We start from the raw sequence: 13,055 nt of genomic DNA, 5'->3' as shown, positions 1-13,055 counted from the left end.
GCTCATCAGTGTGCTCAAACTAAAACAAACTGTTTAGCACCAGGTGACACATACTCAGTCATGCTTGTTAAAATAAACACATGAACGGAGCAGGCCATGGCCTCCGGATCCCCATAGTTTCCCTCTTTTGTTTATAGACGTAAGTTCTGATAATAAAAAAAAAAGATTTTAGTTTCCTTTTCTTTTCAGTCAGAGACGCACACTTGAGAATTACTCTTCTGTCCAGGAAAGAAAAAAGTATTGCACAGAGCAGTGAGCAGTTTTGATATTATATTGCTACTTTAAACCACAACTATTGGTTTAAAGTAGAGGTTATGGCCAAAACAACCCAGGAATCACTACTTCGTTTTGTTCTTACCTTGTTTCTATGTGTTGGGGAATCCAATTCAGGATCATTCTTCTCTGCAAGTGCGGCTCCATGTCCTGCCATGGCTCCATCCTGCTGCATGCTCTGTCCCACCTGCACCACCGCTTTGCAATCCACACACGAACCTATCACCAGCCTCCTGCCATCATCCACCAGAAGCATGCGAGGGCTGCGAGGCGCATACAGGAACACAGGTAGCCGAGCCACTGTGACAGCGCACAGCCTGCCTTGCCTGTGCTGCTCCTGCCTGCAGAAAAAGCACACAAAGGCCTCACAGCTGTACTGACGGGCCCACTGGGAGCTCGGCGGGTGAGAGTTAGCACCAGGTAAGCCAGAGGTAGAAGGGCTGGAGGATTTCAGGGCCTTGCTCTCATGTTGTGCCCACTGAGAGTGCAGGTCGTGGTAGCAAAGTTTACAAGCGGACACGAGGCCTGTGGCATCAACTGGTTTAGCACCTGGTGCAGGTGGGTAAACTGTGAGAAACGGGAAGAAAGGCTCCCTCTCCACAAAACGACTGGGGGGATTGACATGCAGCTGGTACTCTGCACCTGCACTCAGTTCAGCTCCACACAGGTAACACACCGACAGAGAGCTGCTGTGGCGAGAGACCACCCCCACCTGAGAGTGGATGGGTCCAGACCCATCGGCGGACAAGGAGGAATGGTAGCGAACGAGAAAGGAGCTGACAGATGTGATGAGGTCTTCACTGAGGCTGAGTCGATACGCGCTCCAGATATCCTGCAGAATAGTGTGGCATTGTGGGCAACAGTGCACACGGCCGTTCTTCACCGCTTGAGCGTTAGGTGGGCAAGGCAACAAGCCAATGAAAGGAAAGTACATCACAGCACGGGATTTCCCTACACCAGCTTTTGCATACACCACCCTCAAATCCCCTCTACCCTCTTGGCCACAGAGGAAACATGCTTCATGGGAGGGCTTTGGTTCAGGTGTGACCTCCAGGGAACCTGGAGTTCTTCTGTCAAGCGTGTTGTGTTGGGATGGATGGAGACCGGAAGCACTGGAAGTTTGATTCAGGGGGACGACGTAGAGGCGCTGAAGGACAGGCACATCAGCCAACTGAAAGCTCTCCCACTGCTGCATGAGAGAGGAGTGGCAACTGCCACAAACAATGGTTGTACCTGAGGGGTTGATGGGCACCGCACCTCGGGGAGCTGAGTGGAGCCACAGGAAGGGGAAGAAGGGCTCTCCTTGCGCCCTCTCCTGTTTTTGAACACTGATTTTGAAATGGGCACTATTTCTGAGTCCACTACCACAGATATAACAAACCCGTTCCTCTGGAGAGGAGCTTGCAGTGTGATGGGAGACCCTCCTGGCGGAAGGATCTGAGGCAGCTCTTAGCTGAGTTGTTGGCCCTGGTTTGGGACAACGAATGTCCCGCTCATCATCACTTGTGATGTTTATCTCGTCTTCTCCGGAGTTGTCAGAGTTGATCTCCCTCGCAACAGCCGAGTTGCATTTGGGGATGACAGGAGACAGCGCAGCGCTGGAGTTGTTTTCGGCTCTCCCTCGATGCAGCAGAGATGGATGTCTGGACGGAGCGCAGCTGCTGTCGGCAACACGCTGGATCTGACGCTGCTCCACGTGTCTGACACTCTCCTCCTCCAACCAGCGCCTGTTGCGCATAATGACCCCGTTGTCTCGCACAGGTGTGTCAGTTAGAGAATTGCCACAGCACCGCTGAAGGAGTCTCTCTTGGGGCTTCAGCAGAGCTTCTGATGACTGACTGACATTCATAATTTTAGCCCCGCGCCTGGCCGGCTGCACACTCTCAGCTTTAGGCAATTCCTGAGTGTCATAAACACCCACCGCGCAACGCACTGCCCGCTGTGAATCCGGGCTGCTTTTAATACTGATGACATTGTTTTTCCTGCTACTGTCTTTTGGGAATTTGACGGTCGCTCTCAGACACTTGTCCTTGCCCACTCTCTCCACCAGATCCATCTCCTGATCTGAAAGGTTCTCGTTTTCAGAAAAAGATGAGAAATCAGATTCTGCGCCTCCGTCGTAGTTGTGGCTGCCCACGCTGATTCTCCTTTCCAGATCGTAGGAGATGTTCCACTCTTGTGGGACCCGCCTGGAGTCGCACTGGTAGGGTCGTTTCAGCCAATACATGCGCTTCTCGATGGGCGTCCTGCTCCGCTCAAATGAGTTCCACTGCTCCGTCAAGAAGCAGTGGCACACGGCGCACACCAGCGCACAGCCATCCGGGCTGAGTTCACACGCACCCGGGGCTGGCTCTTGATTTTGGAGAAACGGGAAAAAAGGCGACCTCTCTTTCTGATATGTCACTTGCAGCCTTAATTCCTTCCCAGGTGTGACCCCGCTCCCGCATATAAAACAGTGAACAAGACCCCCCAATCCGTTCCGATCAGCCCTGGAAGTGCTACGGGGCAATGCGCTGTCCTCACCGGGCATTGATGCAGCCATGAGCCGGTGTTTGCGAGATAAGGGTGCCAGCTCCTGGTCGCGGGGAGAGTTCATTGTTGTTAAGCCCCCGAGGCAAGGCTACATAGCAAAACGTCAACAAGTTAGGTCATACTCGTCTTGAACACTTGTCTCCGAGCATGCAATAGTTTTTGTCCAACTTACAGAGTGATAAACCCCACGGCAGTCCATTGAAACAAACAGCGTGCAGCAGCGAAGCCAGCAGTCCCGTTAAGCGTTGCTCTCACCCGCAAGGACAAGGAGAAAAATCCCTCAAAACTTCCATGTAACCGCACGACAGTCCTTATTTTTTAAAGTCCTTAGTCCACGTGTTTGTTCTGAACGTCCGCATGACAGAAGTTGAGATCACTTGTATCCAGCAAAACTTTCCTGCCTGCGCTGTGTAACTTTGGCTGTAAACTCACTCTCACTGTACACAGCGCCATCCCCGATTCATGGGACCCGCTCAGACACCCCAAAGACAACCTCCACCCCCAGCCAGCCCCCCAGTATTAGTTTAGATGTTAGATTTCCTGATTAGAACCACACTGTCAAATAAAAACAACAATGCATCACCTGCAAACAAAACTCTTACAGCTATCATAAGACTCATTCAAGGAGTGACGAGCAAAAATAGTTGGAAAACAGTAAAAAAAAAAAGTGCACATTACTTAGTATGATATCTATCTATCTATCTATCTATCTATCTATCTATCTATCTATCTATCTATCTATGGTTGTTAATGATATAATAAACCACAAATATCAGGTTTATGTGATATTAAATAATAAATCCTTTAAAACTTTTTCCACATATTACATACAGTATATCTTGCACAGTTTAACTGAAAACAAAGCTGTATAGAAGAAATACAAATATATAAAAATGTGATGTATCTTGCTTGCTGAAACCTTCATACCCTGAAACTAATATTTTGTTGATGCGTCTTTTGATTTGATTCCAGCATTCAGTTTTATTACAGTAGTTTATAGTTCATAATTCGTAGTTCAGCACATCTGAACTATGAACAACTTACTAACTCTTGGCAACTTACTAACCAGTCTTTCTCACCTTTTTACTAGATTGTGGGTTATTGATAAGTAATTATCAGTAGTTATTCCAAAGTACAACTGATTCTGATTTACGCTTCACTAAGAAAGAAGTAGAAAGAGGACACAAGTACACCGAGCTTTGCTGTTAAATGCTGAAATGTCATGTTCTTTTCTTAATTCACACTGCAACCAGGTCTAACAATGAACAATCACACCGCTTTTGCAATACTGTTGTGCTCTGACAATCCTTGGTAATATGCCAGATTTTGGCACTTTTTCTTGGGACTAGCTTCAGGTATGCTACAACTGAAATATTGTTTTGTCTCATCTTCTACTAGTCACAGCTCATATCTTTTGTCTATGCCGTTATTCACTACAAACCACTGTAATTATAAACATAAGAGCTGTCATGGGTTTTATCTGAGGGTTGTGGTGGCGTACTGCAGTTAAGTATTTATTTAGATGTCTGTTGACATTTTTATTTTATTTTCATATAAGTCAGGAGATGGACTGGGCCATTCTCACGGCTAACTTTTGCACAGCTCTACAACATATTCTCTTTGGTCAGACATATGAGATCTTTTGAGGGGTGCCTGATCATGGCTGGTTTATGGTGAAATTGTTATTTTCACTCATGGATTATTGCTGTAGTGCTGTTCACTGAATGGTGCAGAAGGTTAGAAAGTCATCTGTAAGATTGTCATTTGTATGGTTTTCAACCGGAAGATCTTTTGCAAAGTTTGTTTGGATTTTACAAATAGTCCTGCAGTTATTAAATTAGCTGATATTATTTGCATATAGCTACAGCAATGCTTTCTAACTACTGACAGATTTCAGTCTATTTCTTGTTTTTCTATACCTTTTTGTACACTATTTTCTTAATGTGCTGTATACTTATTCCTTGTACTGTTACATTTTTTTACACATAGCTAAATTTCTAGGAGTAAATGTTATCCCAATGGAACTATTTCACATATATTTAGTAAGAAAAACATTGACATGTTCAACACTTATTTTACTAGTTTTATGTTGGAAGCAGAGGGTAAAAATGTGTCTGTATTTTTAAATAATAAAGAGCCTGAGGTTTAAGTGAGCTGGTGTTCTTTTTGCTTCCGGTGTGAAAAGAGATTAATTAAGGCAGAATATTAGCATATCTTTAAAAACAAATGAGGAAGTTAGCTTGCAGAGATAAAGGACATGAACACACATTTCGAAACAAAGACTAGGCATATATAAATATGCACAAAACTAAGGGAGAAGATACAGGCAAAATTCACAAAAACTGTTTTCCTCCTGTCACATTTGCAAATTGCTAATACAGATAATCACTAGTGGGTCTGATTTCACATTATATGACCATGGTACTAAAATTTGTGTATGCACTGTCCGAGGGTCTGGTTGTAGTCATTACTGCAAGGTACTGTATGTGCTTGGTTTTTTCCATGGCCATATGGGAGGCATTATTTTACAGTTACACAACAGGACTCCATACCTCACCACAGACACCCACTGAAAATTGGACTTGTCCGAGGAAATATTAAGAACAGACATTTTATCTTTTGCATATATAAATAACAGCATTGATCAAGCAGCAACAACTCACAAAAAGCTTATGAACCTTTTATAACATTTACAGAAAGGGTGCTGTGGTAGCGCAGGAGTAAAGCACAACCAATACATGTAAGCCTTAGTCCTTGATAAGGCTGTCACAAGTTTGAGTCCCGGCCTGATGACCCTTGCTGCATGATTTCCCTCATTCTCATTACTTAATTTCCTGTCTGGCCACTCTCAAATAAAGGCCACTAGAGCCAATAAAATAATAAAATAAAATAAAGGTTAAATAATATGTCCCTTGACTGCCTTTGAAGCCCTGCACCGCATAGATTGGAACATGCTAAAGTTAAAATGCATGTATCTGTAGAGGTTTTGGTTCCCCAAGCTCATTTTGAACTTTAGCTTCCTAGTGAGACCAGCATCAAATACAGCAAGCAGCCCATGAAAAGCAGATGTCTGTGGTTATTTTTAAAGAACAAACCAACATTTTTAAAACCAATGATCAAATCCCATTTAATTAACCTGACGTTATTATCAATATCAAATATGACAACCAAATCTTGTACATGTGGTGTCACATAGAGTTCATGGTTACCTAGCTCCATATGAGAAGTGCTGGCACCACTGGGTACATATGCAACTGGTTTTCAGTATCAGCTGTGCCACACAGAGGTGTGTTTATGTGAACTTAATTCACCACATCTGCACTATGGTGTTGAGTTCAGCTTACACTTATAGTCCCTTCACACAGGAGTGTGAGACCATGCCATGGTTCCCATGGCCTGTTTACACATGGCTGTACAGCAACAAATTATAGCGATAATCATGAAACTGCTATACTCTTACTATTTGCCAAATGCCAAGTTTTAAGATTATTGAGATTCTGAATGTGCTATGTATTTGCAGCACACTTCTAAAACAATCCCACCTCAAACACCCAATTAAATTTTCCCAAAGCGTGACTCTTTCAGACTGGTGAGGATGCAGCTATGAATTAGAAGATTATTCCAAACTACTGCAAAAGGTAAAGTGCCTTGCATAAGTTTTTTTCTTCAAATTTTGTGATGTTAAAACCACAAACTTAAATATGTTTTATTTGCATTTTTATGATAGATACACCAACAAAAACGTAATACAGAGTTTAGAAGTGGAAGGCAAATTGGATACAGTTTTAAAAATGTGTGGTACGCACTTTGAACTGTTATATGCACCTTTTTTCTTTTATACTTCTGGTAAAATAAGCTTCTAGCTTTAAAGAAAGTCTTTTGTCTTTTCATGCCTTCACTGCTTTTCCTCTCAGCTGTGGCAGAACATGAACCCCTGGACAAACCATCACTCTGCAGCAAAGCATGGTGGTGGAGTGCACAGTTTCAATTTTCCTGACTGTGCCCAACACAATGTGGAGTAAAATAAACGTATCATTCTAGTAGCAAGACACAAAAAAGTACCAGTTAGCTAAGTTGTTGGCAACCTTTAATATTGCTCCATTTCCACTCCGTGCAGTCTGAGTATAATGTCAACTTTGTTTTGTTTTTTTGTTGTTGTTTTTTCTTAAGATAAGCACTTCAGCATGCTAGGCTTCAGTTGGTGGCAGTAATGCACATCAAGCATTCTGAGCTGGTTCCTGTGCTCGTCAATGAAGGCTGTGATAGAAAACCTTTCATCCCTTGGTTGACTCTCCAGTAATGTAAAGGATTGTTCTTACCATCAATGGAAGGGGCTGGTTGTTTGAAGGAGCCATGGGTTTGTTTTTTAGCCTCCGTGCAAGCGAAAATTCTCATTCTGTTAGGATCTTGGATTGGTGAGTTGTTTTGGAGTTTGATTTATTGATTCTAGATTTATTCTGCTAGTTTTATAGTATATTTCTCTGATTCAATCTGTCTTGTTTCTGTTTTACTTTAGTTCAGTCCTTCAGTTTATTTTTATTTCTTACTTATTCCTTGTTACTGTAGCTTAATTGTATTTCCTAGGCCTAGTTATTCATTAGTGTTAGATGTACTGTATATCCTAGACCAGGCGTGTCCAAAGTCGGTCCTCAAGGGCCGGCATCCTGCATGTGTTTGTTCTCTCCCTGGTTGTAGTAACAACCTTCTCAGCTTGTCAATGTTCTCCTAAGGCCTCTAATGAGCCATCATTGGATCCAGGTGCGTTAAACCAGGGAGAGAACTAAAACACACAGGATGGCGGCCCTCCAGGACCGACTTTGGACACCCCTGTCCTAGACCTTTATGTACCCTCCCTTGCCCCTGTGCCATTTTTCTCTCTCTCCCTTCAATCTGCCTTCTGCTCTCGCCCCTCACACCTGCAACCTGTTTCTAATCAGCCATCGTTTGCTTGTTCAGTAGTCAACCTTGCTGGTTCCTCTTGTTTAATCCTGTTACATTTTTTTGCTTCCCTTTTGTTCCTTGTTCCTGTGAAGTTTTTGTTCTGCTCTGACTCTGTGTTCTCTGTGGAGTTTTTTTTGTTGTAATTTTTATGTTTTGTAATTTTTTATTCTTCATTAAATCCTCAAATCAACTCTTCGCTTCAGCCTGTCTACATTTGGGTACACTCAACTAACACATCGTGACATATTCTATGTTTTTGTGATGCTGCTTCAAATGCATGAGGAGGTTGGTCTTATTAAACTTCGCTGGTTTTGTGCCACAAGTTTTGCACTCAGCTGTAATATCTTTTTTGGTCTTTAAAGAAAAGTACTGCCATCGCCTGTACTCTAGTAGTGTCATCTACCACTGTTAACAAATTCTGTCGCTGTGATCATGTCTGCTCTGCATGAGAAATACAAGCACTACTGAATAAAAATACTGGGGTGGACTATTTGCTGAAATGGATTGCTTCTATTTAGATGCAGAGCGGTAAAATCCCATTCTGTTTTTTGGTTGATATCAGGACTCCCTTAGTTTTGTGTAAAATGTATTATGTCACAAAATAAACCCAAGACTCCTTAAACACTATCATTACACTATCTTACACCATCTGCCATATTCTCTCTTGGTGAGCTTTTCAAAACTGTTGTGTAAAAGGGGGGAGATTACACCATTCCTAACATGATGCCAAAGTTCTAGCCAAGACCCAGTAAAGACTGCTCACATTTTATCTGATTTGTCTTTAAGCTGCAGCACAGATGTCATCTAGTGTGAAGGCTGATAGAGTACAGTATTTACTGTAATTCCCAAGTAGTTATTTCTGTGAAGCGTACTCCCCCAAGTTAAATGTCACTGTTTCTTGCATTGAGTTGGCATGTTCGAGGCAACTTGATGATGCAAAACCTGACTGACAGCCCTGACTTCTCTGTGACCTTTTGCTATACTATTCTTTACTACTTCCTTCCCTTTTCTGTCATGTTTTTTTTTCCTCTGATGTCCTTCTATATTGGTTTGTCTTTTTTTTCTCCCAATGTAAGCCCCAAACTCATTTTAATTATTAGCTTGCTAATACCTTAATTTTCTGTGTACATGGCAATAAAGTATAGCCAGGAATCACAACCAAGTGGTTGAGAAATACAAGTTTACAACATTTCACAGTCTTCTCAAACATGCACACAATGAAGGTTTCTCAGAGGCATGGCTGCTCATTTACCCACACTTGTTTTTAAATTGGTTTGTTTTAAACAATCAATCGAGCCTTTTTAGTCAGACATATACATACTGTATATGGTCCATAATAAACAAAAACAGACAGAACAACAACAAAAAACAATAAAAATAAAATCAAATCCATTACGATTTAAACTAAGGCAGTAGTGATTCCACAAACCAGAGAAGAACCTAACTGAGCTATGAACAGGGTTGGTCAAAGTGGGTATGATTGTGTTTACAGAGTCTATTAACCTACACATACTCTGAACATAAGGTTTCGAACCACAGCAGTACAAGTTGGTATACTAGCATTTACAAACATCTGACTGGTACTACTCCATTGTGGCACCTTACGCAGCATCTTTATGCCATCATTGTGCACGACCTGAAGTTCATCCATGCTGCTTTTTCTGTAATGCTGCCGCAGGTGGACAGTACACATTGGAATACAATATCCTTTAAAGAGTACACTTAGAGAATTTCTGAAGAAGCATGTTAGCTTGTACATATTTCATACAGTGCTGCTTGTAAATGTTTCTATCATCAGACAGGTCAGCGGTGATGTAACCTCCCAAATATTTTACCTCATCACTGACTTGGAGGATCCTGCCAGACAGAGCAAAGTCGGGGAAAGATAATTTAGTGTCCTCTTTACTCTTCACAATCATGATGTAAAATGTAAATTTAAAAGAAATAAAATAACAATCCGTTCTTAAATCCAGTCTTTATTTTTGTATGTTTGCGTACAGTGAAGGCTAGGAGCAATTTGCATTGCCAAAAAGCATGTACTGTAATATTGGTTCCTATATGGACACGACCTGCTAAACTTTCAGGCAGCATCGCTGCTGCAAAACAAGCCTAACTTTCATGACCCTAATGAATCAAAACTAAGATTATTACTTTACGCTGATTTGGTTGCAAATGCTTTAGGACCCCAGCAACCAACAGTGGGACTGTTATCAAAAGAAACAAAGAACATTTGTTTACCTTCCCAAACAAAAGCTTGAGGCTGCTTTGTGGCTTTAGGTACGAAAATTGTCATAATTGACGGAGCCATCATTTCTCCTGTCTATTAATAAGAAGAGGAAGAATGTTCAGCCATCAGTTTCAGACAATGTTGATGATTGCAAACACGTCGTAATTTCTAAAATACGGTTTTGAGTTGTCTAGTCAAAGGGCAAATCACCCGTAGAGAGATATTTTCTTCAAGTAACTAATTTAGATTTTAACAGAATTTTTTATATTTGTCTGTTTCAATAATCGCAAACTCACGGAAATATTCATGCAAGATTTGGTACTTAATGTTGCTGCGCATAAGCCAGCAAAACTTCAACAAGCTCATGGGTTAAACATTATTCCTGTGATAGGTAGTTCCACCGCTCTTGGTTATCAACAGATCAGGAACCAAGAACTAATGTCATTGAAGAATCTGAATATAAAGTTATCACTAAGAACCATCTACTTTAAAACCCTGAAACCAAAGACCTTCTAAAGATGAAGGTGTAAAAGTTGATTCTCTACCATTTTTAAAAAAATGTTTTTGATTTGCAAGAGACCATCTGTTTACATGTAAGAATGTCACAAACATAATTCACCTAAACTGTCGTGGGTTACAAGAGTAAGGCGGATGGGGTGTGAAAACGAAATATAACTTTGATGCCAAAAATAACAGCAATGTATAGCTATCAGCAACAGTTTTCATCCTGCCATGGAGGAAGTCAGGGTGCAGATGCCATGAAACAGTGAGGTAGCAAAGGAGGGAATCCACCCAGAGAAAAAGCAGCTCAATTGCTTAAAGGAGAGCAGGGAGTAGGTTCCCAATTACGAAAACCTTCAAGCGAAGTTTACAACTAGAATGAAAAAGGAGGCATCAAGTAATTGCCAGAAAAAAGGTTTTGCTAAGTAATTTTTATCTGCAAATGAAGCCCATTGTGCTCACACAAGATGGAGAGAGTTCATGTAACATCAGCAGGAAAGCCTGGACTCTTTGTTATTTATTTATTCCTTTATTTCTGCAGGATCTCTTCACTCTCTCCAAGGTCAGAGGTGCAGCTAAGGAATGTGTTTCCTCTGTACAAAAAAAAAAACCCATACAGTGTGGGTATGCCATTGCTCAAACCATTTGTTAGTTCAGCCTGGGTTATCTAACTCTGACAGAAGCTAATGAGGAAGAAGCTAAATAAGCCCTGGCTTCTAGTTTAATCCCCCTTTTTGTTTTTTTTGTTTGGTTACATGTCATTGAGCCTTGTGACGGGCATCTTGCTTTTTCTTCCCTATGGAAGCAAAATTAATGCAAATTCAAAACAGAGAAAGCTGTAGATCAAGGCAGATCAAAAATAGTCATGTGATATCGCCACATGACTTCTGGGTCAGGAAGCATCTACTTTCCCGTGCAGTGAACCCAGTCACAGCTGTGGTTGATCTTTCCCCTCTTTCCCACAGAAGGCATAGCCCGGCTGGAGCCTGTTGATATGTGTGCATGTGTTTGAATGTGTGTGTTTGTCCTCATTGACACAAGGACGACCCGAACTACTTTCTCCTGTACTTGTCAGTCAGCCCGTAAGTCAGGAGGTCCCTCCCAGGCCCAAGGGTCCTGACCCCTCCCGGTGGAGACTTTTTTTTTAAAGTCATGACATTCTGATCTGAGCATTCCTCCCTTGCCAGGTCACCGAGACCCAGATGAGGAAGACTGAAGAAAGAGGAAGAACGGTGTGAAAACTTGGACCGAGGACAGAAGGTAATGAGGAGAACCAAAAGCATGATGAAGAAGTAAAATATTCACGTGGAACACCTGCTCACTGCTGCAGGTTCGGATGGCAGCATTAGTGAGACATATTTAAAATGCTTTTCTCGGACTTGTAAAACGTAGACACGCTGTCGGTTTTGATTAATGATAAAAAGGGAAACACACACTCAAACACTGGGGAAGGCTTCAGAGTGCGTAAAATCACTCTTTCCCTCCCGCTTCCTTTTCTCTGGCACATCCCCATCATTCAGCTGGGCAGCAGCAGCTAATAACCAACAAATAATGACAAGGATGAAAACACAGGACATCAGGGGCAAGAGGGAAGGCCAGCCGAATCCGGGGATGGTGCTGCTCGTAAAAAGACGCCTGGAATAATGGGAAAGGAATGCCGTGCAACGACTCCCACGGGACCGAGTCCAGCCGAAGGCCCTCTGGCTCGCCAACAACAAACGGGAACGCTTGAGGAGAGCAGGGTGCACACATAAGGGCTTTAACAGCACATCCCACCCGTCCACCCCCCCTCCCTCAAAACACACACATTCACAGATCCACTCTCTTGCCCCCTCCTCCCCCTTCCTGTGCCGACCTACTGGAGTCGGCTGTTGTTGTTGGCTGCCTGCCGCTTTCGGAAGAAGCTCTCTCTCCACTCCATCTTTCTTTCTTTCATGCTGCAAGGGAATTGCTGATAAAATGTCATCTTCAGGGAGCTCTTATGAAAAAGTTATTGCCATCCACTTTTGCCCGTATTAAATAATTTTGCACCTTGTCTGCTCTCTACATCTTCAGATATATTCACTGTTCAATAACGATCCCATAACGTCCTTATTTCCTCTGTCGCTCTCTGTGTGGTTTCGCATTTTTATCAACAGAACAATCACTTGTTTTCTGCCCCAAAGGGGAGTGCTTAACTCCTTACAACCATATTCATATTTACATTTTTAGCTTTCAAAAAGGAAAAATTTCTTTTCATGTTCTACCTTTGAACTCAATTATTCATGTGTGTGTCTGGGTCTTGAGCGGCATATATGAGCCAGATATAGGAAAACCGGTTGCTTCGCTTTCATTTTGCTTCAGCAAGCAGAGGTGCTGTCTGATACATGAGGTGCCTGACACATGCACAGCTTGTATAAGGAGACTCTGATTCCACAAAACACGCACGCCCATGTGTATATTCGGACACAGAATATCCTCTCATGGCTCGTGTGGGTTCCTGGGGTGTGTAGGTTGCTCGAGGAGCCGTGTAAGAGTCAGCAGTCGTACAAGTTGAAGGGAGAGAAGTTCAGTGGCGATGGAGGGAGGCTGGGGTGCTGAT

General features: G+C 42.5%; 1 protein-coding gene across 1 annotated transcript in view; it reads right to left on the bottom strand.

Moving 5' to 3' along the window:
* The window catches only part of gse1b (Gse1 coiled-coil protein b), a 182,606-nt gene extending 179,371 nt beyond the window's left edge, over window positions 1-3,235 (bottom strand). The window contains exon 1 of the mRNA XM_028014085.1: window positions 359-3,235. Coding sequence (XP_027869886.1) covers window positions 359-2,869 — 2,511 coding nt within the window. The 5' untranslated portion in view covers window positions 2,870-3,235. The remainder of the gene's footprint in view (window positions 1-358) is intronic.
* Between the last annotated feature and the right edge of the window lie 9,820 nt (window positions 3,236-13,055).

Source organism: Xiphophorus couchianus, chromosome 4 (genome assembly GCF_001444195.1).
Source record: "Xiphophorus couchianus chromosome 4, X_couchianus-1.0, whole genome shotgun sequence".
Classification (NCBI taxonomy): domain Eukaryota; kingdom Metazoa; phylum Chordata; class Actinopteri; order Cyprinodontiformes; family Poeciliidae; genus Xiphophorus; species Xiphophorus couchianus.
Note: the sequence above shows the minus strand (reverse complement) of the source record. Positions and strands in the feature narration are given on the sequence as shown.